The sequence below is a fragment of the Nerophis lumbriciformis genome, linkage group LG38 (genome assembly GCF_033978685.3).
Source record: "Nerophis lumbriciformis linkage group LG38, RoL_Nlum_v2.1, whole genome shotgun sequence".
Classification (NCBI taxonomy): Eukaryota; Metazoa; Chordata; class Actinopteri; order Syngnathiformes; family Syngnathidae; genus Nerophis; species Nerophis lumbriciformis.
Window position 1 is genome coordinate 10,196,347 of NC_084585.2, and position 26,520 is coordinate 10,222,866.

Consider the following 26,520-nt stretch of genomic DNA (forward strand, 5'->3'; position numbering starts at 1 on the left):
GGGTGACAAGAACTAAATCATTTAGACTAGAGATAAATTGTATTATTATGTTTATCTTACCTAAAAATAAATATATTTATTAATTAAAAAAAACAAAAAACTAAATACATGTTTACTATATTTTGCTAAAAACATCTAAATTAATTGTATTTTTATTTGTATTTTTTCCTGACTCCTTATTACATCCAGCCATAGAATTATACATTAAAATAAACATATTTGAAATAATTGATTTTAAATGATCATAATAATTCATTTAAAATGACCATATTTAATTATTAAAATAATTGCTTGTTTATCAACAACTTTAGCATTTTTATTCATTACATTTTGAAACTCTCAGAAGCCAAATTATGTTATATTCCTTAAGATTTATTTATACAAGTTTGAAGTATCAATTATCTAAACACAGTTTTGTTTGCATATTTTCAGGCTGTAGAGATATATATATATATATATATATATATATATATATATATATATATATATATATATATATATATATATATATATATATATATATATATATATATATGTATGAAGTACTTGACTTGGTGAATTCTAGCTGTCAATATACTCCTCCCATCTTAACCACGCCCCCAACCACGCCCCGCCCCACCCCCGACCACGCCCCCAGCCCCCACCTCCCGAAATCGGAGGTCTCGAGGTTGGCAAGTATGCTATTGACCAAGTATGTTTGCATTCACTTGTGTGTGTGAAAAGCCGTAGATATTATGTGATTGGGTCGGCACGCTAAGGCAGTGCTTTTAAGGTTTATTGGCGCTCTGTACTTCTCCCTACATCCGTGTACACAGCGGCGCTTTAAAAAGTCATAAATGTTACTTTTTGAAACCGATACCGATAATTTCCGATATTACATTTTAAAGCATTTATCGGCCGATGATATCGGCAGTCCGGTATTATCAGACATCCGTATTTAAAATCGTTTTTAATCATATTTATTTTTATATTGGTTTTATATTTATTTATTTTTTGTTTTTATTCAGTCATTGGTGGAGCTAAGGATAGTATTTGAATATTGTTTTTAATATTGTTGTGCAGCACTTTTTCAAACATTTCTGTTGTTTTAAATGTGCTATACAAATAAAGTGGATTGGATCGGAGCTAGGATGTAAAACCACGTGAATTGATTAACGTGCAGGCCCGGCCCTAACCAATCTGGCGCCCTAGGCAAGATTTTAGGTGGCGCCCCCCCACATCGACAGTGAAGTGTATATACTCACAAGAAACCGAATAGCTTTGTCTTTGACCTTTTTTTTTACTTAAAGAAAGCAAATTAACAATCAGAATAGTTAACAAGATAAAAAAAATATGAATAAATAAATGAATGCAAAAAATAAAAAATGAATATATGAAATACAATATTTTTTACATACATATTGCTTAATTAACATTAATGATGTGCACTTTAACAACTAGGCTTACAACTATACCTAATATATAAAGGGGTGGAAAAGTGACTATTACCTGCAGGGCAAACATTAGCTAACCAGAAGGCAATAACAATGTAAACAAAAAACACCTGCTTAAAAGATCTAATACAAATGTCCCTGAGGAATGTAAGGTGGGAGTACTGTAATTAGCTAACGTTACATTATTATTTTCCATAACAATTTAGCCCCCTCCACAATATTAACCCGACGTTAAAACAGAACTAGCTACTTATTGATTAGCAATTGCCGAATCATGTAACATTAGCTTAATGCTAAAAAGCCAGGTTACTATCACATTCTGTAACAGACAAATAATTTCATGTAGGCTAACGTTACCTACCTGCTACCTCTGTCTTTTCTCGTTTCTCATCCTCTTCTTTTCTCTTTTTTCTTCCCTGGGCACCTGACAGTTTTGGCCGTTTTGACATCTTGTGTTGATTTTTTGATGTGGTGACGTCCAAAAAGAGTCATGATACGGGAAGGGAGGGGGCGCACCGTGCGGGGGGAGGGAGGGGGGGGGGGGGGTTGGTAATATTGTAACAAATAATATTTCTATTAAATAGGCTTTACTTTGCATTTTAATTAACGTGGGATTATTTTTTGTATTTAGAAATAATAGTACCAACTTTTTTTTTTTTTTCTCCAACATTTGTGGCACTGGCGTGGCGCCCCCTGATGGACAGCACCCTTAGCATTTGCCTATACGGCCTATGCCACGGGCCGGCCCTGTTAACGTGGACCCCGACTTAAACAAGTTGAAAAACTTATTGGGGTGTTACCATTTAGTGGTCAATTGTACGGAATATGTACTGTACTGTGCAAACTATTAATAAAAGTTTCAATCAATCAATCAACGTAGGAGGTGGCAAAAAAAAAAAACAGAACCAAGATCAACCCCAGATAGAGAAGAGGAAGCGACGTAGAGGAAGACTGACTTCGCTCACAGCGCCCCCCGGTGTATCCTGGCGGGCAGGTACAGACGTTATTCCTCATGCAGAGACCACCGTTCTTGCAGGCGGGCGTGCAGACGGCTGCGTGAAGAGAAGACAATTATGAATTGATTAACGTGGACCCCGACTTAAACAAGTTGAAAAACTTATTGGGGTGTTACCATTTAGTGGTCAATTGTACGGAATATGAATATGTACTGTACTGTGCTGTACTGTACTGTGCAATCTACTAATACAAGTTTCAATCAATCAATCAATCAATCAAACTGCGACATCACAAGTGGCCCACTGTTAAAAAAGGACTGCAAAGACAGCGTTCAGAGGTATCCAAAACTGCGTGTGAGGTCATGCTTAAACGCACAAAACTTTACGATTTGACACTTTGGCAACATCTATGCTCAAAAGACCTAACCTTGATCCTGACCTCATGGTAAACTACCGACCGGTGTCCCACCTTCCCTTTATTTCGAAAATCCTCGAAAAAATTGTCGCACAGCAGCTAAATGAACACTTAGTGTCTAACAATCTCTGTGAACCTTTTCAATCCGGTTTCAGGGCAAATCACTCTACGGAGACAGCCCTCGCAAAAATGACTAATGATCTACTGCTAACGATGGATTCTGATGCGTCATCTATGTTGCTGCTTCTTGATCTTAGCGCTGCTTTCGATACCGTCCATCATAATATTTTATTAGAGCGTATCAAAACACGTATTGGTATGTCAGACTTAGCTTTGTCGTGGTTTAACTCTTATCTTACTGACAGGATGCAGTGCGTCTCCCATAATAATGTGACATCGGACTATGTTAAGGTAACGTGCGGAGTTCCTCAGGGTTCGGTCCTTGGCCCTGCACTCTTTAGTATTTACATGCTGCCGCTAGGCGACATCATACGCAAATACGGTGTTAGCTTTCATTGTTATGCTGATGACAGCCAACTCTACATGCCCCTAAAGCTGACCAACACGCCGGATTGTAGTCAGCTGGAGGCGTGTCTTAATGAAATTAAACAATGGATGTCCGCTAACTTCTTGCAACTCTACGCCAAGAAAACGGAAATGCTGATTATCGGTCCTGCTAAACACCGACATTTATTTAATAATACCAAACAATTGACAACCAAACAATTACACAAGGCGAATCAGTAAAGAATCTGGGTATTATCTTCGACCCAACTCTCTCCTTTGAATCACACATTAAGAGTGTTACTAAAACGGCCTTCTTTCATCTCCGTAATATCGCTAAAATTCGCTCTATTTTATCCACTAGCGACGCTGAGATCATTATTCATGCGTTCGTTACGTCTCGTCTCGACTACTGTAACGTATTATTTTCGGGTCTCCCTATGTCTAGCATTAAAAGACTACAATTGGTACAAAATGCGACTGCTAGACTTTTGACAAGAACAAGAAAGTTTGATCATATTACGCCTATACTGTATATACCTTTATATACATATATACCTATATATATACCTATACTGGCTCACCTGCACTGGCTTCCTGTGCACTTAAGATGTGACTTTAAGGTTTTACTACTTACGTATAAAATACTACACGGTCTAGCTCCGTCCTATCTTGTCGATTGCATTGTACCATATGTCCCGGCAAGAAATCTGCGTTCAAAGAACTCCGGCTTATTAGTGATTCCCAGAACCCAAAAAAAGTCTGCGGGCTATAGAGCGTTTTCTATTGGGGCTCCAGTACTATGGAATGCCCTCCCGGTAACAGTTAGAGATGCTACCTCAGTAGAAGCATTTAAGTTCCATCTTAAAACTCATTTGTATACTCTAGCCTTTAAATAGCCCCCCTGTTAGACCAGTTGATCTGCCGTTTCTTTTCTTTTCTCCTCTGCTCCCCTCTTCCTTGTGGAGGGGGGGAGGGCGGGGGGCACAGGTCCGGTGGCCATGGATGAAGTGCTGGCTGTCCAGAGTCGGGACCCGGGGTGGACCGCTCGCCTGTGCATCGGCTGGGAACATCTCTGCGCTGCTGACCCGTCTCCGCTCGGGATGGTGTCCTGCTGGCCCCACTATGGACTGGACTCTTACTATTATGTTGGATCCACTATGGACTGGACTCTCACAATATTATGTCAGACCCACTCGACATCCATTGCTTTCGGTCTCCCCTAGAGGGGGGTGGTTACCCACATATGCGGTCCTCACCAAGGTTTCTCATAGTCATTCACATCGACGTCCCACTGGGGTGAGTTTTTCCTTGCCCTTATGTGGGCTTTGTACCGAGGATGTCGTTGTGGCTTGTGCAGCCCTTTGAGACACTTGTGATTTAGGGCTATATAAATAAACATTGATTGATTGTTTGACTATGAGTAATTTATGAGTCAGAAAAGGCGATAATCATCACATTTTTCATTTTGACGCTTGTACCGTTTTCACACCGGGCCCCAAAGAAACCAGGAGGACACTTGCAGGTGCCGGGCCGGACGCACGACCCTCCGTTCAGACAGACTGGAGAGCAAAGAGCTGTGGAGCGCAAAGACATCAGGGAGACAAGAACTAGAGGTCATTCACAGTAGGGCTTGAAGGTGAGACGTGGAAACGCATTGCATTGTGGGTATTTTTGCACTCTGTATGGCTTATTTCCATGACTGAATGCAAGACTCTGCAAGTTTGTTTTTTTGTCTTTAACAAGTTCAAAACATGGTGCAAATGTCATTAACTGCCACAATTGTGGTGACGATCGCTTAACCTCTTAAGGCCCAAGCTGTTTGTTTACATGCTTTTTTTTATTTCTCTTTGCTATTTGGGCTTATTGGACCCTAATTAGAATAAAAACTAAGAATCACCTTTTGATATGATGTACTTAGTCCATAAGTACACAAAAGTGTACATGTTTAGTGACATGCTAATTCATATTTTTACACTTTTTTTTTTTCCAAATTCCATTGTATGTTATACTCTTCTGACAGCACCAGGTGGCAGTATAAGTGTCCACATAAGTGGCCATAAGACCCCAATTCAGTAGTGTACACAATTTTGGAAATAAGAGCTAAAAGGTGCTGTCCACGCATGTGGCCACTAAGCCTTTAGAGGTTAAGGAAAAAAGGGACACCATCACCTGGTACATGTTGGTGTGTTTACAGTCATTTCAGAACGGTAAGTTTGGGGGACAAGAACTTCAGGGAGACAAGAACTAGAGGTCATTCACAGTAGGGCTTGAAGGTGTGATGTGGACACGCATTGCATTGTGGGTATTGCTGCACTCTCAATGGCTTATTTCCATGACTGAATGCAATATTCTGCAAGTTTGTTGTTGTTGTCTTTAACAAGTTCAAAACATGGTGCAAATGTCATTAACTGCCACAATTGTGGTGACGATCGCTTAACCTCTTAAGGCCCAAGCTGTTTGTTTACATGCTTTTTTTTATTTCTCTTTGCTATTTGGGCTTATTGGACCCTAATTAGAATATAAACTAGGAATCATATTTTTATATGACGTACTTAGTGCATAAGTACACAAAAGTGTACATGTTTAGTGACATGCTAATTCTTATTTTTACACTTTTTTTTTCAAATTCCATTGTATGTTATACTCTTCTGACACCACCAGATGGCAGTATAAGTGTCCACATAAGTGGCCATAAGACCCCAATTCTGTAGTGTACACAATTTTGGAAATAAGAGCTAAAAGGTGCTGTCCACGCATGTGGCCACTAAGCCTTTAGAGATTAAAGGCCTACTGAAACCCACTACTACCGACCACGCAGTCTGATAGTTTATATATCAATGATGAAATCTTAACATTGCTACACATGCCAATACGGCCGGGTTAGCTTACTAAAGACACCATCACCTGGTACATGTTGGTGTGTTTACGGCCATTTCAGAACGGTAAGTTTGGGAGACAAAAACTTCAGAGAGACAAGAACTAGAGGTCATTCACAGTAGGGCTTGAAGGTGTGACGTGGACACGCATTGCATTGTGGGTATTGCTGCACTCTGAATCATTTATTTCCATGACTGAATGCAAGACTCTGCCAGTTTTTTGTTGTTGTTGTCTTTAACAAGTTCAAAACATGGCGCAAATGTCATTAACTGCCACAATTGTGGTGACGATCGCTTAAGGAAAAAAGGGATTAGGTGCCATTTTTCTCATTTCCAGCATGAAAGCATCTTCTGAAGCTAATGAAGAGACTGCGAAATAGCCTGAATAGCAGCGGTGAGACGAGCAAACTTCACTTTTTTAACACCATCACCCGGTACATGTTGGTGTGTTTACGGCCATTTCAGACTTAAAGCATGTTTTTATTCATTTACACGCATAGCATTGAGTTGGCTGCTAGCATTAGCCAATATAGCAGCGGGCATACTTGCCAACCTCGAGACCTCCAATTTCGGGAGGCGGGGGGAGGGGGTGGGGTGGGCGTGGTCGGGGTGGGGCGGGGGCGTGGCTAAAAGGGGAGGAGTATATTTACAGCTAGAATTCACCAAGTCAAGTATTTCATACATATGTATATATATATATATATATATATATATATATATATATATATATATATATATATATATATATATATATATATATATATATACATATATATATATATATATATATATATATGTATATATGTATATGTATATATATATATATAAGAAATACTTGACGTTCAGTGAATTCTAGCTAGCTATATATATATATATATATATATATATATATATATATATATATATATATATATATATATATATATATATATATTTAATTATATATATATATAAAATAAATACTTGAATTTCAGTGTTCATTTATTTACACATATACACACACATAACACTCATCTACTCATTGTTGAGTTAAGGGTTGAATTGTCCATCCTTGTTCTATTCTCTGTCACTATTTTTCGAACCATGCTGAACACCCTCCCTGATGAGTGCTTTCATCAAATGCACTAGATGGCAGTATTGTCCTGTTTAAGAGTGTCACAACATTGCTGTTTACGGCAGACGAACTGCTTTACGGTATACAAAAACGTGACTGCTGTTGTTGTGTGTTGTTGCCGCGCTGGGAGGACGTTAATGAAACTGCCTAACAATAAACCCACATAAGAAACCAAGAACTCGCCCTCCATCATTCTACAGTTATAACGTGATTGGGCAGGTACGCTTTTTTATATTGTGGAGGACCTGAGTCCGCTTGAATTTCGGGAGATTTTCGGGAGAAAATTTGTCCCGGGAGGTTTTCGGGAGAGGCGCTGAATTTCGGGAGTCTCCCGGAAAATCCGGGAGGGTTGGCAAGTATGGCAGCGGGCGACAAACAATGTACATTATTTTGGAAAAAAAGCATGTTGTCTGTTTCATTTTAGTCACGGCGAATTACTGTTATTTTCGGAGCAATAGCGCAGAGATCAAATAAAATACCACAACAGAGACCCCCGGATTGTTGAACAACTTAAGCTGTACATCAAGCAAGAATGGGAAAGAATTCCACTTCAAAAATGTGTCTCCTCAGTTCCCAAAACTTTACTGAGTGTTGTTAAAAGGAAAGGCCATGTAACACAGTGGTAAAAAAAACTTTTTTTTGCAATGTGTTAATGCCATTAAATTCTAAGTTAATGATTATTTGCCAAAAAAAAAAGTAGTTTCTCAGTGTGAACATGAAATATCTTGCAGTCTATTCAACTGAATATAAGTTGAAAAAGATTTGCAAATCATTGTATTCTGTTTTTAGTTATAATTTACACAACGTGCCAACTTCAGCTGGTTTGGGGTTTTGTACATGTGGTGATCAGTCGCGGACAGACGAAGCCCCAGCAGTGCAGATTTAACAAGGTTTTTTTTGGCAGGAGCCTCCTGAAAAAATGCAATGCCCCCCCTCAAATGTTTTTCCGCGGCCGGGTCCCTCACTCCATCTTGGAGGACAATTCGCCTTAACAGACTTTGTATTCTGATTTTTTTTTTATGAAATATTACAGTATATTATCGTACTTTCCAAATATGTTTTTGGTCTAAATAAAAAGAAATACTTAAATATCTGCTTGACTTATGATTTTACAGCAATCTACCCGTCAAATTAATAAAAAATGACAATACATTTTATAGTGCATATTACTGTAAATTGAAAAAAACTACCTTTTTTTTGCATTAAAATTCTGTTGATTGAGCTGCCATATTTTTTACTGTAAAATCTTGTTTTATAAATGGAAAGACGATACATTTGTTTTTACGGTAGAAAAACTTGCAGCTAAGTTTCCAGAATAAAAAAGGAACTTGTACCGTTTTTCCATGAATAAAATAATGTTGTAAAAAACTATGTACCGTATTTTTCGGACTATAAGTCGCACCGGAGTAAAAGTCGCACCTGCCGAAAATGCATAATAAAGAAGGAAAAAAAAACATATATAAGTCGCAGTTTTTTTCATAGTTTGGCCGGTCTCCAGTGCGACTTATATATGTTTTTTTCCTTCTTTATTTTCGGCAGGTGCGACTTATACTCAGGTGCGACTTATACTCCGAAAAATACGGTAAATTTAATAGTAAAATTCTGGTAATTAAGCTGCCAGCTTTTTCCGTAAAACCCCCCTCCCCCCCAAAAAAAACAGTGGTACTATTTTTCCTTTTACCGTAAAATGTTGTAAAAAATAAAAATAAAAACACTGTATTTTACAGTAAAATTTTGTAAATGTTTTACTATAGAATCGACAGTCTACTTAAAACAATTTATATAATTAATAATGAAATCCAGAGGCAAATTCATACATTACCGTATTTTTTGCGTAGTGCGATTTATACTCTGGAACGACTTATGTGTGAAATTATTAACACATTACCGTAAAATATCAAATAATATTATTTAGAAGCGACACCGAGGAAGAAGATTTCATGGGATTTAGCGATTAGGAGTGACAGATTGTTTGGTAAACGTATAGCATGTTCTATATGTTATAGTTATTTGAATGACTCTTACCATAATATTAAATATTAAATATTAAATATTAAAGGCCTACTGAAATGCGATTTTCTTATTTAAACGGGGATAGCAGGTCCATTTTATGTGTCATACTTGATCATTTCGCGATATTGCCATATTTTTGCTGAAAGGATTTAGTAGAGAACATCGACGATAAAGTTCGCAACTTTTGGTCGCTGATAAAAAAGCCTTGCCTGTACCGGAAGTAGCAGACGAGTAGCGTGACGTCACAGGTTGTGGAGCTCCTCACATCCGCACATTGTTTACAATCATGGCCACCAGCAGCGAGAGCGATTCGGACCGAGAAAGCGACGATTTCCCCATTAATTTGAGCGAGGATGAAAGATTCGTGGATGAGGAAAGTGAGAGTGAAGGACTAGAGGGCAGTGGGAGCGATTCAGATAGGGAAGATGCTGTGAGAGGCGGGTGGGACCTGATATTCAGCTGGGAATGACTAAAACAGTAAATAAACACAAGACATATATATACTCTATTAGCCACAACACAACCAGGCTTATATCTAATATGCCACAAATTAATCCCGCATAACAAACACCTCCCCCCTCCCGTCCATATAACCCGCCAATACAACTCAAACACCTGCACAACACACTCAATCCCACAGCCCAAAGTACCGTTCACCTCCCCAAAGTTCATACAGCACATATATTTCCCCAAAGTCCCCAAAGTTACGTACGTGACATGCACATAGCAGGCACGCACGTACGGGCAAGCGATCAAATGTTTGGAAGCCGCAGCTGCATGCGTACTCACGGTACCGTGTCTGCGTATCCAACTCAAAGTCCTCCTGGTAAGAGTCTCTGTTGTCCCAGTTCTCCACAGGCCAATGGTAAAGCTTGACTGTCATCTTTCGGGAATGTAAACAATGACACACCGGCCGTGTTTGTGTTGCTGCAGCCGCCCGCAATACACCGCTTCCCACCTACAGCTTTCTTCTTTGCCGTCTCCATTGTTCATTGAACAAATTGCAAAAGATTCACCAACACAGATGTCCAGAATACTGTGGAATTTTGCGACGAAAACAGACGACTTAATAGCTGGTCACCATGCTGTCCCAAAATGTCCTCTACAATCCGCGACGTCACGCGCAGACTTCGTCATACCGAGACGTTTTCAGCAGGATATTTCTCGCAAAATTTAAAATGGCACTTTAGTAAGCTAACCCGGCCGTATTGGCATGTGTTGCAATGTTAAGATTTCATCAATGATGTATAAACTATCAGACTGCGTGGTCGGTAGTAGTGGCTTTCAGTAGGCCTTTAACATACCAGGCACCTTCTCAGTTGGTTATTTATGCCTCATATAACGTACACTTATTCAGCCTGTTGTTCACTTTGTCATGTCTGTGTGATCATGTTTTTGTTTTGGTCATGTTCGTTTTGGGTTTTGGACTTTTTGTGCACTTTTGTTTTGTCACCATAGCAACCATTAGTTTTCACCTGTCACGTCACTCACCTGTCACGTCACGCACCTGTTTCATGTTTTGAGTCACGCACCTGCTTTCACTAATCATGTCCATAGTATTTAAGTTCATTCTTTTCAGTTTGTCGTTCTGACGACCTCTCCACATTTATGCTTCTGTACACTCTTCATCCTCTAAGATCCTGCTTCATGTCCCTTGTCATAGTACGTTTTTGTTCCATGTTTATAGTCTTTTTGTTTTTCATAGTTTGTTCTCCGCCACTGTGCGTGCTTTTAATTTGTACTTTTTTGCTATAGTGTTTTGGTTTCATAGTTTATTCTCCGCCTCTGTGCGCGCTTTTTGTTTGATCCTTTTTTTTTGTATTTATAGTCTTTAAATAAAAAATGTACTTACATTCCCGTCTCGCCCGAGCCAACTTTCCGTTGCATCCCGGAAAAGCAAACACCCAAGACCAAGTCATGACACACTTTTCTTTTTTTATTTTAATTGCCTTTCAAATGTCTATTCTTGGTGTTGGCTTTTATCAAATACATTTCCCCCCAAAATGCGACTAATATATGTTTTTTTCCTTCTTTATTGTGCATTTTCGGCCGGTGCGACTTATATTCTGGAGCGACTTATACTCTGAAAAATACGGTATTCACTGTTACAAGCAGCCCTCTGATGGCATCCATACATAAACAGCCATGTGGCCCTCAATGAATACCAGTTTGACGTCCCTGGGCTAGTTTGTCGCTCTCTCTCACATTACCGCGGGTGTAATACAGACCTGTAAACAAAACTTAGGTCCAGCAAAATTGGCTACCCGGCACCCACAATGCATGGCAAAATCACGTGAGCCTTTTTGAGCCCCTACACACTAGAGATGCGCGGTTTGCGGGCACAACCGCGGAGTCCGCGGATTATCCGCGGATCGGGCGGATGAAATTTAAAAAAATTAGATTTTATCCGCGGGTCGGGTCGGGTCGGGTCGGGTCGGGTCGGGTCGGGCGGTGGAAATTAAAAAAAATTAGATTTTAAATAGATTCAGGCGGGTGGCAGTTAAACCAATTCGGAAATATATATACATAGTTACATGTTGTTACCCACATACGAAAAACGAGCAGGCACCTGCTGCATATGCCACAACAGAAGAAAAAAAGAAAAAAGAGATGGACACTTTTACGGAGCGGAGAAGGCCCCCGACGCCTCGCCGGGGTCCGGGACCGAGGCCCCTTCCCCCGAGAGAGCCCCACCGGGAGCCGTAGCTGAGGCGATCCGCGAGAAGGGCCCGACGCACGTCCAGGGTCACCACCGCGCCCACCGCACCGACACCCCGCCTCGTCCGCCTTCGCCGCGGCCGGCGTCACGCGCAGCAGGTAAGCAGCTTTCCTGCCCGCCACCCCCCTGGCCGGGGGCTCGTAACAGGGGTTACTCCGCGCGCTCCGCCCGCGCAGCTTACCTGCCCGCCACCCCTGTTGCCGGGGGCGCGTAACAGGGGTCACTCCGCGCGCAGTGCGCTCACGAAAGGGGTGGGGCTCACCCTGGTTGATATAGACAGCAGCTAGGACGGTGGCCATGGAAGTTGGAACCCGCTAAGGAGTGTGTAACAACCCACCTGCCGAATCAACTAGCCCTGAAAATGGATGGCGCTGGAGCGTCGGGCCCATATACCCGGCCGTCGCCGGCAGCGAGACGCGCTTGGAGGTGCGCTCAGCGCGGCTCCCATATGATTGCGCACTGGTGTGCGTCTGGGTCGTGACAGCGTGGCACGCGAATGTCTGTGCTACATTGCATCAGTCTCCTTTCTTTAACAGGCAAAAGCTTTATAACCTCACTAATGCCTTGCATCGTCTATATTAGATATATAACAACGGGCGGGTGCGGGCGGATGGCGGGCGGATGCGGTTCTGATCAAATGTTAGATCGGGTGGATTGCGGATGGTTGACGACTTTCTGATGCGGTTGCGGATGAAATAATTGCCTATCCGCGCATCTCTACTACACACACACACTCACCGTTTTCACAGGAGGGGCCACTCCAGCCCGGCTGACACTGGCATTCATCTGGTGACACACACCTGCCACCGTTGTGACAGTGGTGGCTGCACACCACTACAATCCACAAAACAAAAACACACGCGGTTAACATTGGGCAATAGATACATTAGCTTTCTCAGCATAGTTCAAAAGCATTGTAAAAACTGCGTCTTATTATTATCGTTATTGTCGTTATTATCGTCATTATTATGTCGTTATTATCGTTATTGTCACGGCATATCATAGCAATCCCCAGATAGTATGATAGAAGCATAGAGCAGTGTTTTTCAACCTTTTCTGAGCCAAGGCACATTTTTTTCATTGAAACAATTCTGAGGCACACCACCAGCAGAAAACATACAAAAATTAAACTCAGCAGCCGATATTGAGAGTAAAAAGTCCCTCACGCAATTGTTGGATATGAATTCAAAGCATAACCAAGCATGCATCGATATAACTCTTGTCTCAAAGTAGGTGTACTGTCACCACCTGTCACATCACACCCTGACTTATTTGGAGTTTTTTTTGCTATTTTCCTGTGTTGTAGTTCTTGTCTTGCGCTCCTATTTTGGTGGCTTTTCCTCCTTTGTTGGTATTTTCCTGTAGCAGTTTCATGTTTTCCTTGAGCGCTGGTAGAATAATTGTTTCTAAATTATCACAATAACTCTGTGTTACATTGAGGGTCTGGTGAGAAGACAAAGGCTGTCTTTGAAACCTACCAAGAGTAAGGCTCGTAAAACTCCACTGTGTAGGGGGGAAGCAAGATGAAGGTGTTTCTGTTTTCTTTCATGTTTGGTAATCAACAGAAAGATATTGTTCTAACCCAAGGACTTCAAAGCGGAGAGATGGCAGGATCTGCCCAATTTCCAGACAAACTCTTTTTGAACTATTTTATGGACCTCTTTTTGAAGTATTTTATGAACTCTTTTTGAACTATTTTACGAACTCTTTTTGAACTGACCTTTTCTGTGAATTGTTTACGATTTTTTCTGTGAACTTTTTGCGACCTTTGTCCTTTGGAAACAGCAGGTGGCCATGTGGTCGGGGAGGGTCCAAAATAAAAGAAGGAGGCGTGCAATCTTTTGGCAGAGCGTGCTGAGATACTCAAGGGTACAGTGTACAGATGACTCTCCTCAATACTGAGTCCAAATTGAATTCTGTCTCTGTTTAATTATTTGCCTCTTGTCTTGTTTAATAGATGTCATCAGTGTTTGAACCTGACAAGTGCTATTCCCCGCACCTGCTTTGTTTTCGCAATCAAGACTATTTAAGTTGTGCGGACGCCATCCTTCTTTGTGGGGACTTTGTTGATTGTCATGTCATGTACAGATGTACTTTGTGGACGACGTCTGCTCCATACGCTGTAAGTCTTTGCTGTCGTCCAGCATTCTGTTTTTGTTTACTTTGCAGCCAGTTCAGTTTTAGTTTCTTTCTGCATAGCCTTCCTTAAAAGGGAACATTATCACCAGACCTATGTAAGCGTCAATATATACCTTGACGTTGCAGAAAAAAGACCATATAGTTTTTTAACCGATTTCCGAACTCTAAATGGGTGAATTTTGGCGAATTAAACGCCTTTCTAATATTCGCTCTCGGAGCGATGACGTCACAACGTGGCGTCACATCGGGAAGCAATCCGGCATTTTCTCAAACACCGAGTCAAATCAGCTCTGTTATTTTCCGTTTTTTCGACTGTTTTCCGTACCTTGGAGACATCATGCCTCGTCGGTGTGTTGTCGGAGGGTGTAACAACACGAACAGGGACGGATTCAAGTTGCACCAGTGGCCCAAAGATGCGAAAGTGGCAAGAAATTGGACGTTTGTTCCGCACACTTTACCGACGAAAGCTATGCTACGACAGAGATGGCAAGAATGTGTGGATATCCTGCGACACTCAAAGCAGATGCATTTCCAACGATAAAGTCAAAGAAATCTGCCGCCAGACCCCAATTGAATCTGCCGGTGTGTGAGCAATTCAGGGACAAAGGTCCTCGGTAGCACCGCAAGCAATGGCGGCAGTTTGTTCCCGCAGACGAGCGAGCTAAACCCCCTGGATGTCTTGGCTCACACCGTCCCTTATGCCACCGAAGATGATCAAGAGAAGAATATCGACCCTAGCTTCCCTGGCCTGCTGACATCAACTCCAAAACTGGACAGATCAGCTTTCAGGAAAAGAGCGCGGATGAGGGTATGTCTACAGAATATATTAATTGATGAAAATTGGGTTGTCTGCACTCTCAAAGTGCATGTTGTTGCCAAATGTATTTCATATGCTGTAAACCTAGTTCATAGTTGTTAGTTTCCTTTAATGCCAAACAAACACATACCAATCGTTGGTTAGAAGGCGATCGCCGAATTCGTCCTCGCTTTCTCCCGTGTCGCTGGCTGTCGTGTCGTTTTCGTCGGTTTCGCTTGCATACGGTTCAAACCGATATGGCTCAATAGCTTCAGTTTCTTCTTCAATTTCGTTTTCGCTACCTGCCTCCACACTACAACCATCCGTTTCAATACATGCGTAATCTGTTGAATCCCTTAAGCCGCGGAAATCCGAGTCTGAATCCGAGCTAATGTCGCTATACCTTGCTGTTCTTTCCACCATGGTTTTTTGTGTTGGCTTCACTATGTGACGTCACAGGAAAATGGACGGGTGTATATAACGATGGTTAAAATCACGCACTTTGAAGCTTTTTTTAGGGATATTGCATGATGGGTAAAATTTTGCAAAAAACGTCGAAAAATATAATAAGCCACTGGGAACTGATTTTTAATGGTTTTAACCATTCTGAAATTGTGATAATGCTCCCCTTTAAGCTCCAATGCCTTTTCTTAGCAGCACTCACCTTTTGTTTATTTTTGGTTTAAGTGTCAGATACATTTTTACCTACACGCTGCCTCCCGCATATTGTGATCACGACAAACCATGTTCCCGACATCTACAAAGCCATTAACTACCTGCTGCCACCTACTGATATGGAAGAGTATTACACGGTTACTCTGCCGAGCTCTAGACAGCACCGACACTCAACAATGGCACATGAATTGCGGATTATAATTACTGGTTTGCAAAAAATATCTGTAACCCATTTCGGTGAAATAACATAATCTCCCACGGCACACCAGACTGTATCTCACGGCACACTAGTGGTTGAAAACCACTGGCATAGGGGATCAATGCAAGCGAGAGTAGGTGCCAGACACAGTTTTCATGTGACGGCAAACCACTTCAGGTCACTTTCTGTCTTTCTTTGCATAAATCCAATAATAAGTACATCTACTAAGTACTAGTATGGCCAAGCCGCACATTTAGGTGTCTGTGTGTAAATATGTCGCTTCATGCAACTATTCAGCACATACTTGCCAACCCTCCCGGATTTTCCGGGAGACTCCCGAAATTCAGCGCCTCTCCCGAAAACCTCCCGGGACAAATTTTCTCCCGAAAATCTCCCGAAATTCAGGCGGACTCAGGTCCTCCACAATATAAAAAAAGCGTACCTGCCCAATCACGTTATAACTATAGAATGATGGAGGGCGAGTTCTTGGTTTCTTATGTGGGTTTATTGTTAGGCAGTTTCATTAACGTCCTCCCAGCGCGGCAACAACACACAACAACAGCAGTCACTTTTTTGTATACCGTAAAGCAGTTCGTCTGCCGTAAACAGCAATGTTGTGACACTCTTAAACAGGACAATACTGCCATCTATTGCATTTGATGGAAGCACTTTTGTGCGTGCCACACAGCAATGCCTCATCAGAGAGGGTGTTCAGCATGGTTCGAAAAATAGTGACAGAGAATAGAACAAGGATGGACAATTCAACCCTTAACTCAACAATGAGTAGATGAGTGTTATGTGTGTGTATACGTGTAAATAAATGAACACTGAAATTCAAGTATTTATTTATATATATATATATATATATATATAAGTATATATATTAGAGATGCGCGGTGTGCGGGCACAACCGCGGAGTCCGCGGATTATCCGCGGATCGGGCGGATGAAATTAAAAAAAATTAGATTTTATCCGCGGGTCGGGTCGGGTCGGGCGGTTGAAATAAAAAAAAATTAGATTTTAAATAGATTCAGGCGGGTGGCAGTTAAACCAATTCGGAAATATATATACATAGTTAAATGTTGTTACCCACATACGAAAAACGAGCAGGCACCTGCAGCATATGCCACAACAGAAGAAAAAGAAAAGAAAAGAGATGGACACTTTTACGGAGCGGAGAAGGGACGCCTCGCCGGGGTCCGGGACCGAGGCCCCTTCCCCCGAGAGGGCCCCACCGGGAGCCGTAGCTGAGGCGATCCGCGAGAAGGGCCCGACGCACGTCCAGGGTCACCACCGCGCCCACCGCACCGACACCCCGCCTCGTCCGCCTACGCCGCGGCCGGCGTCACGCGCAGCAGGTAAGCAGCTTACCTGCCCGCCACCCGCGTGGCCGGGGGCTCGTAACAGGGGTCACTCCGCGCGCTCCGCCCGCGCAGCTTACCTGCCCGCCACCCCCATTGCCGGGGGCGCGTAACAGGGGTCACTCCGCGCGCAGTGCGCTCACGAAAGGGGTGGGGCTCACCCTGGTTGATATAGACAGCAGCTGGACGGTGGCCATGGAAGTCGGAACCCGCTAAGGAGTGTGTAACAACCCACCTGCCGAATCAACTAGCCCTGAAAATGGATGGCGCTGGAGCGTCGGGCCCATACCCGGCCGTCGCCGGCAGCGAGACGCGCTTGGAGATGCGCTCAGCGCGGCTCCCATATGATTGCGCACTGGTGTGCGTCTGGGTCGTGACAGCGTGGCACGCGAATGTCTGTGCTGCATTGGATCAGTCTCCTTTCTTTAACAGGCAAAAGCTTTATAACCTCACTAATGCCTTGCATCGTCTATATTAGATATATAACAACGGGCGGGTGCGGGCGGATGCGGTTCTGATCAAATGTTAGATCGGGTGGATTGCGGATGGTTGACGACTTTCTGATGCGGTTGCGGATGAAATAATTGCCTATCCGCGCATCTCTAATATATACATATATAATAAAATAAATATATATATATATATATATATATATATATATATATATATATATATATATATATATATATATATATATATATATAGCTAGATATCACTGAACGTCAAGTATTTCCTCTATATATATATATATATATATATATATATATATATATATATATGTGAATTCTAGCTGTAAATATACTCCTCCCCTTTTAGCCACGCCACCAACCACGCCCCCGTCCCACCCCGACCACGCCCACCCCCTCCCCCCACCTCCCGAAATCGGAGGTCTCAAGGTTGGCAAGTATGATTCAGCATGATGAAAAATTCACACAAATTCAAATCCAAAAATGGTATTCCTCACTGGTCTCACAATGCGGTCCAACGAAACCGTAAGGACACGAGCATGTCTGCTGTTCCACACAGGTGCCTCCATTTTCACATGGCAACCTGCACAGAGCTGCACACGATGATGTGTATCACTTTCAACAGGCGGGGAAACGTACATATTCTGTATACTAGATGGAATTAAGTTGTACCTTCTTGGCAAATCTCTCCATGAAACGCGACAGGACACTGACAGACCCCCGGAGCAACGCACGCTCCCCCGTTCACACACATCGGCTCACAAATTGCTGAAAAAAACCCATCTAATTAGAAGCAGGCATATTTCATTTTTATGTATACTATTCATCATTTGAAACGTACCTGTTTGACAGTGCGAACCCGTGTAACCTGCCTTGCAGCGACACTTGTTGGGTGCCACGCACTCCATGTTCCGTCCGCACGCTTGCCTGCAAACAGCTTGAGAGAGAGGAGTACGTTTGAAAAGAAAACATCCAACCTACTAAATGATGCTTTACCGTATTTTCTGGACCATAGGGCGCACTGGATTATAAAGCGCACTGTCAATGAGCGGGTCTAGTCAGGTCTATTTTCATACAAAAGGCGCACCGTATTACAGAGCTCATTAAAGGGGTCATATTATAATTATTTTCTAAATGTAAAAGACTTCCTTGTGGTCTACATAACATGTGATGGTGGTTCTTTGGTCAAAATGTTGCATAGATGATGTTTTACACATCATCTTCAAGCCAAGAATGCGCCGTTTTGTTGGCGGTCTTATTTACGTGGCTCACCATTGCCGGCAGTAAGTCGGACACGTTTCCAGTGAGGGTTGGACTCCGCCAAGGCTGCCCTTTGTCACCCATTCTGTTCATAACTTTTATGGACATAATTTCTAGGCGCAGTCAAGGCGTTGAGGGGATCTGGTTTGGTGGCTGCAGGATTAGGTCTCTGCTTTTTGCAGACGATGTGGTCCTGATGGCTTCATCTGGCCAGGATCTTCAGCTCTCACTGGATCGGTTCGCAGCCGAGTGTGAAGCGACTGGGATGAGAATCAGCACCTCCAAGTCCGAGTCCATGGTTCTCGCCCGCAAAAGGGTGGAGTGCCATCTCCGGGTTGGGGAGGAGATCTTGCCCCAAGTGGAGGAGTTCAAGTACCTCGGAGTCTTGTTCACGAGTGAGGGAAGAGTGGATCGTGAGATCGACAGGCGGATCGGTGCGGCGTCTTCAGTAATGCGGACGCTGTATCGATCCGTTGTGGTGAAGAAGGAGCTGAGCCGGAAGGCAAAGCTCTCAATTTACCGGTCGATCTACGTTCCCATCCTCACCTATGGTCATGAGCTTTGGGTTATGACCGAAAGAACAAGATCACGGGTACAAGCGGCCGAAATGAGTTTCCTCTGCCGAGTGGCGGGGCTCTCCCTTAGAGATAGGGTGAGAAGCTCTGCCATCCGGGGGGAGCTCAAAGTAAAGCCGCTGCTCCTCCACATCGAGAGGAGCCAGATGAGGTGGTTCGGGCATCTGGTCAGGATGCCACCCGAACGCCTCCCTAGGGAGGTGTTTAGGGCACGTCCGACTGGTAGGAGGCCGCGGGGAAGACCCAGGACACGTTGGGAAGACTATGTCTCCCGGCTGGCCTGGGAACGCCTCGGGGTCCCACAGGAAGAGCTGGACGAAGTGGCTGGGGAAAGGGAAGTCTGGGCTTCCCTGCTTAGGCTGCTGCCCCCGCGACCCGACCTCGGAGAAGCGAAAAAAGATGGATGAATGGATGGACCTTCGACGGCGTCTTCTCCCCGTCATCTTTGTTGTAGCGGTGTAGCGTGCAAGGACGGGAGTGGAAGAAGTGTCAAAAGGTGGAGCTAACTGTTTTAATGACATTCAGACTTTACTTCAATCAATAACGGAGCAGCATCTCCTCATCCATGACTCACTAGTGCAACAACAACACCGGAAATGTGTCTCGTGAAAAAACGTCCCACCGGAACTCTCTAATAACTAAAGTTCCTTGGGTGAATAATATAAACTCACTACACCGGTATGTTTTAGCGCTTCCATAGCAAGATATAGAACTTTACACTACTTTATATTAGAAATGGCAACAACAGAGGGTGGCTTACTCAGTGGCCTAGTGGTTAGAGTGTCCGCCCTGAGATCGGTAGGTTGTGAGTTCAAACCCCGGCTGAGTCATACCAAAGACTATAAAAATGGGACCCATTACCTCCCTGCTTGGCACTCAGCATCAAGAGTTGGAATTGGGGGTTAAATCAACAAGGCGCGGCACTGCTGCTGCCCACCGCTCCCCTCACCTTCCAGGGGGTGAACAAGGGGATGGGTCAAATGCAGAGGACAAATTTCACCACACCTAGTGTGTGTGTGACAATCATTGGTACTTTAACTTTTACTTTAATGTCCCATAACAAGAAGATAGAGAAAAAGAAGAAGCTTATCGACTACGGCATCGACACGGACCACAGTGGCGGACGTGCGCACATTTTCAGGACTTATGCAGATCCCAAATACACATTAGCAGGTACCAGAAGGTAAGAAAAGTTGCTTTTGCATTATATTGTGAAACAAAACACCGGATAATATGTCTACTATTGGGTGCCATTTTGCGGTCCTTTAACACACACCATAGTAATACTTGTATCTCTGACTACGATAGTCGTAAAGGGCCGAGAATCCATCAAGCGGTGCGGCTTCAAAGTCGGACTAAAACATTTTGACAGATTTTTGAGTGCCGTGTGTAATGTTTTTTATGTTCAATGAAACTTTTAAAGTTTTGGTGTCGTTTACTGGCGTCATATTGCAGTCTACACGTAACTCTTATGGTCACACTTATCATTACACCATGTAACAAATAAAATTGCTTCGAGGTCGGTAAGCACAACCAGAATTATTCCGTACATTAGGCGCACCGGGTTATAAGGTGAATTGTGGATTTTTTGAGAAAATGAAAGGATTTTAAATGCGCCTGATAGTCCGAAAAATACGGTAAGTTTTTTTTTTTAATGCAATTTTACGCCTAAATAAACCTTAGCAAAAGTCAGATAACAATAGAGCCAATAAGGGTCGCTTTATTCTGCCTATAAAACGCTATAGAAAACTTCCAAAAGATAAAACCACATGTAATATTCACGCATTTTGCCCATTTTAAACATATGGCGGCGTACGAACTTCAGACGTATCACAGTGTTCATATATATATATATATATATATATATATATATATATATATATATATATATATATATATATATATATACTATACATCCCACAGTAGTATTGCTAAGTGTTGAACAAGATATACAAACTTCGAACATAATAAATCAATCACTTACTGTACTCTCACTATGAGACCAACTGATGGGGTGTTCATAACTTCACGTTTAGATGAAGAATTAATCACAATCTTCATAAAGGGTAAAAAAAAAAAAAAGTGTTTTTTTGTGTCTTTCTTGTCATCTCATAGTCTTAAGTTCAATGTCCAATGTTGACCAACTTCTCGGTTTATGGCCACGACCTCCTACTCTCCGGGTGAGAGGCATTATTTATCATTTAGAATGAACTTTAACCAGCTCAGAAGCAAAACACCAGCTCACCGGCTCAGTACGTCAATATCAGTATGTCGGCGTTTGCGCTTATAAAAACAATATCGCTAACACTTGGTTATTATTCAGGTCACAGGATGTAAATGGAGTATTGTTGGTGGTGTTTAATGTTCTTTACAGGGCTTTATAGGCACAATAGTGTACTCCCTTTCACTGCATTGTTAGCCACCTGCCGAATTTTACGACTTAAATTGCATTAAAAAACATACTTTGTGTTTTTATCGGGATTGTACGGAGCCCCTAAAGGGACGTGGCGGGAAAGAAGTGTTTTGCGAGATCTCGCGATACTTTTTTTTTGGGGGGGTGGGCGGGGTTGAGGTGGGCAGGGGGTGTATATTGTAGCGTCCCGGAAGAGTTAGTGCTACAAGGGGTTCTGGGTATTTGTTCTGTTGTGTTTATGTTGTGTTACGGTGCGGATGTTCTCCCGAAATGTGTTTGTCATTCTTGTTTGGTGTGGGTTCACAGTGTGGCGCATGTTTGTAACAGTGTTAAAGTTGTTTATACGGCCAGTTGACTGACGCTGTTTGTAAGGAGGAAAAGCGGACGTGACGACAGGTTGTAGAGGACGCTAAAGGCAGTGCCTTTAAGGCACGCCTCCAATATTGTTGTCCGGGTGGAAATCGGGAGAAATACGGGTGAATGGTTGCCCCGGGAGATTTTCGGGAGGGGCTCTGAAATTCGGGAGTCTCCCGGGAAAATCGGGAAGGTTGGCAAGTATGAGTGTGCCTTATAGTCAGAAAAATACGTTAAGTTTAGAAACTCACCTCGACACATCCGGCCATCTCCAGTGAAGCCAACGGGACAACGGCCACAGCGAAACCCGCTGTCCAATGTTGCATTGCATTGGACGCCAGGAAAACATGGCCGGTCGCCACATGTCACCACACGTTTCTTATCAGTCACATGATCAGTGACCCGCGGTTGGGTGTACGACACTCTCTTGAGAAGGAAGGTGTGGTTTGTTGTCATAGGGATCAATGCTACTTTGTCTTTGTCTGTAGAGAATTTGGACTCTGGCAGGGTATAAGGCACACCTCTGAGCGCTGCTGTAAGAGGACGTACAGGTCTCAGAGAGGTCCACAGTTTAGCAGGGCGGAATGACACGTAATTGAACAGGTGGGTGGTCGCTCTAGGCTTTGTCACTTGGCCAGACTGTGTTATGAGACGAGGTGCGGGTGGAGTTACTTTAGAAGACATGACTTGTTCAAACGGCTTAAATACAAACACAAAAAGAAGCAGTTAAGTTCAGTCTGACTCACGGTGGAACGCTCATCCGATATGAGACTCACCTTTGGGACAGTCTCACCGGAAACTACAAACGCTCTGGAGGATGTGACATGGCCTCTGTGGGTGGCAGTGGCAGGAAGCGCACTGATTGTTGTTCTCCCAATATCACCGGAGACAGCCTCCCTCCGACCGGTACCTCCTCCCCTCCCAAAAGCTGAATGCTGATGCAGTGCGGAATCTCTATTGACAGGCAGGCGTTTCATGCCGTGTTTGGAAGGCAGGACCGGTAAATGGAGGCTGGACACCTTACTGCTGCTGCTGTGCAGGGATCGGCTCTTATGGCCTGCTGGCTGTTGAGGCGAAACATAATTGGATGCTAAAAAAAACACTGGTAATATTCAGATTTAGTTTTCTTAAACATAACTGGGCTCCCACTGGGATGAACCCACGTACCTGCCTTAGCTTTTTTTACGCAGGTGCGACCATTGCCGTGAAGGCCGGGTGGGCACCGACCACAAACGTAGCCAACATGCGGCAGGCGTCGGTTGATGCATTGAACGCCAGGGAAACAAGGCCTGCTGGCACAGGTTGCTGTAAAATTGGCAAAAGTAGAAGGATTAGATGTTCCATCCATCCATCCATCTTCAACCGCTTATCCGGAATCGGGTCGCGGGGACAACACCTCCAGCGGAGACCCCCAGACTTCCCTCTCCAGAGCAACATTAGCAACCTCCTCCTGGGGAATCCTGAAGCGTTCCCAGGCCAGAGAGGAGATGTAATCCCCCCATCTGGTCCTTGTCCCAGTGGGACGTTCAACGAGGACCTCCCTAGGGAAACGCTCGTGAGGCATCCGCACGAGATGCCCGAACCACCTAAGCTGGCTCCTTTCCAAGCGAAGGAGCAGCGGCTCTACTCCGAGTCTCTCTCGGGTGACTGAACTTCTCACCCTATCTCTAAGGGAGATGCCAGCCAACCTTCAACTCATTTCAGCCGCTTGTATCCGCGATCTTATTCTTTCGGTCATGACCCACACTTCATGACCATAGGTGAGAGTATGAATGTAGATAGCTCGGTAGACTGAGAGCTGAGCCAGAAGGCAAAGCTCTCAGTCTACCGAGCTATGTTTGGTCACAACAGTGCGGCAGAGAGACTGCAATACTGCCCCAGCTGCTCCGATTCTCCGTCTGATTTCTTTCTCCATCTTTCCCTCACTCGTGAACAAGACCCCGAGATACTTAAACTCCTCCACCTGGGACCGAGTCTTGTTCTCTACCTACTAGATTAGATGTTCACCTTCTATAAAGGTCCTAGTTAATTTGAACCACTGTTGTACATATCTACTTTTAAGCTGTAAAGTCTCACATTCGCACCTGCAACAGGTTTTGCTGTGGGTTTCAGTACACTGGTGTTCTTCTCAGTTGTGGCGCTAAGTAGAGATAGACCAACTTTGATAGGGTTTGGTCTAATATCTGGCATGCTCTTGGTAGAGTGGAGTCTTGAGTTAAGAGTAGTTGGAGTCTGCAGTAGAACTGGAATTGTGCGAATAGTGGCTTTTGCAGCCAATGAGGTAGTGATGGTGGCAGGCATCTCGTCCACTGCAATAAAAGGATAATTTATGTTTTGATCACTTAATCAGTCCAAAGTTACGTGTCTTACCTGTGCACGATGTACCATTCCCTTGCATTCCTTTAGGGCAGGGGCCACAGGTATAGGAGCCATAACTATTGAGGCATTGTACTCCTGCGAAACAGGGTGTGCGCTCACACTCGTCAACATCTTCCTGGCATGTTGCACCTGCAGAGACATGAAGGTTGATCATGCGCATTAAATGAACCCCAGAACCCCAGAACCAGAAGGAAATTAGTACCTGACAACCCTGCGGGACACTCGCATCTGAATCCCCCAGCTGTGTTAATGCATGTTGCATTTGGACACGGTGCCAACAAGCATTTGTCCACGTTATCATTACACAGGTCCCCATGTTTCCCTTGAGGACATACACACAGGTACTTCCCACTGCCAGCAGGGAAGTTGACATCTGTCACGCATGTTCCTCCATTCTGACATCCACATGGCAACACATGGACCTATGCGGGAGCAAACATGACCGTAACATACTGTTCATCCAACAATCATAATCATATGCAGCTACCTGAACCGTGAAGGTGTTATGAGCATTGCACTCATCCGACAGCATTAGGTGAATGGTTGACTGATGCTCCTCCTGTTCGAGAGATGATGGGACCTCCCAGATGAGGAGCCCAGCCGGTGAGAGCGTGGCACCCTTGGGGCCAGTCTCCAGTTGAAAGAGCAGGGCTGAGCCTTCTGGATCTGATGCTGCAAACTGGAAGACAAAGTTCTCTCCGGCGAATGTTCGCAGGTCGTTCTGAGGTCGATGGAAGGTTGGCGGCTCGTTGACTAGAAAAGATTGTTGATCATCTTTAAAAAGGGACCCATTATGCAAAACCAACTTTTCTTACTGACTGGTAACTGCTGTTGTGTATTTAGGATCTGCATCAGTCCCGAAAATGCATTACCAAAGACTATAAAAATGGGACCCGTTACCTCCATGGCACTCAGCATAAAGGGTTGGAATTGGGGGTTAAATCACCAAAAATGATTCCCGGGTGCGGCACCGCTGCTCCCCACTGCTCCCCTCACCTCCCAGTGGGTGATCAAGGTCAAATGCAGAGGACAAATTTCACCACACCTAGTGTGTGTGTGACAATCATTGGTACTTTAACTTAACTTTAACTTTAACAGTAGATTTGCTATGAAAGCGCTGAAAACTACAACAAAGTGGGCGGGAAGAAGACACAGTCAAAGTGGAGGCATGTAAATAAGACCCGCCCACAAAACGGTGCATCCTGAAGAGGCGGTCAGAAAACAGGTCGAAAACGGTCTGTAAAACATAATCTATGCAACATTTTGACCAAAGAACCACCACTACATCTTATGTAGACCAAAAGTAAGTGTTTAAATGCAAAAAAAAAAATCATGATATGACTTCTTGAAAGTCTATATAGTTTTTATCACTCAATGTCAAGTGTTAGTGAGTGACGGCTCCAGGATTTTTTCTCTCCCAGGGCTAAGGGGGGCGCTTGACCGATTTTTGAGGAGGCCAAGAAAGTAATACATTTTAATGACTTTAGTTGTAATTTTTTCAATAAAATCAGTTATGATACACAGCGCAAGCATGTTCGATTTAAAAGTAGTTTTAACTGAATTTGACCAAAGAAAATTCAACAAAATAGATACGCCTAACACAAGCAACGATGTACAAAGGTGACAAATACAGCAACGAACAGCGCTCATGTGCCTGCTAATAACCAGACAATACATCTAAAATGCGACAATCCATCCATCAATTTTCTACCGCTTGTCCCTTTTGGGGTTGCGGGGGGTGCTGGAGCCTATCTCAGCTGCATTCGGGCGGAAGGCGAGGTACACCCTGGACAAGTCGCCACCTCATCACATCGTCCCAAAATGCGACAACAAGTGTCTTTATCCTTGTTGGAATAATTGTTTGTAAGT

General features: G+C 43.5%; 1 protein-coding gene across 1 annotated transcript in view; it reads right to left on the minus strand.

Moving 5' to 3' along the window:
* Window positions 1-26,520, minus strand: part of LOC133578110 (von Willebrand factor D and EGF domain-containing protein) — a 74,314-nt gene that overhangs the window by 16,116 nt on the left and 31,678 nt on the right. Inside the window, exons 17-29 of the mRNA XM_072912654.1 lie at window positions 25,139-25,404; window positions 24,854-25,073; window positions 24,643-24,780; window positions 24,357-24,581; window positions 23,440-23,577; window positions 23,049-23,362; window positions 22,524-22,971; window positions 18,512-18,607; window positions 18,343-18,438; window positions 18,168-18,263; window positions 12,772-12,867; window positions 4,790-4,885; window positions 2,390-2,485 (exon numbers count right to left, since the gene is read on the minus strand). Of these exons, the coding sequence (XP_072768755.1) occupies window positions 2,390-2,485; window positions 4,790-4,885; window positions 12,772-12,867; window positions 18,168-18,263; window positions 18,343-18,438; window positions 18,512-18,607; window positions 22,524-22,971; window positions 23,049-23,362; window positions 23,440-23,577; window positions 24,357-24,581; window positions 24,643-24,780; window positions 24,854-25,073; window positions 25,139-25,404 (2,325 nt within the window). The remainder of the gene's footprint in view (window positions 1-2,389; window positions 2,486-4,789; window positions 4,886-12,771; window positions 12,868-18,167; window positions 18,264-18,342; window positions 18,439-18,511; window positions 18,608-22,523; window positions 22,972-23,048; window positions 23,363-23,439; window positions 23,578-24,356; window positions 24,582-24,642; window positions 24,781-24,853; window positions 25,074-25,138; window positions 25,405-26,520) is intronic.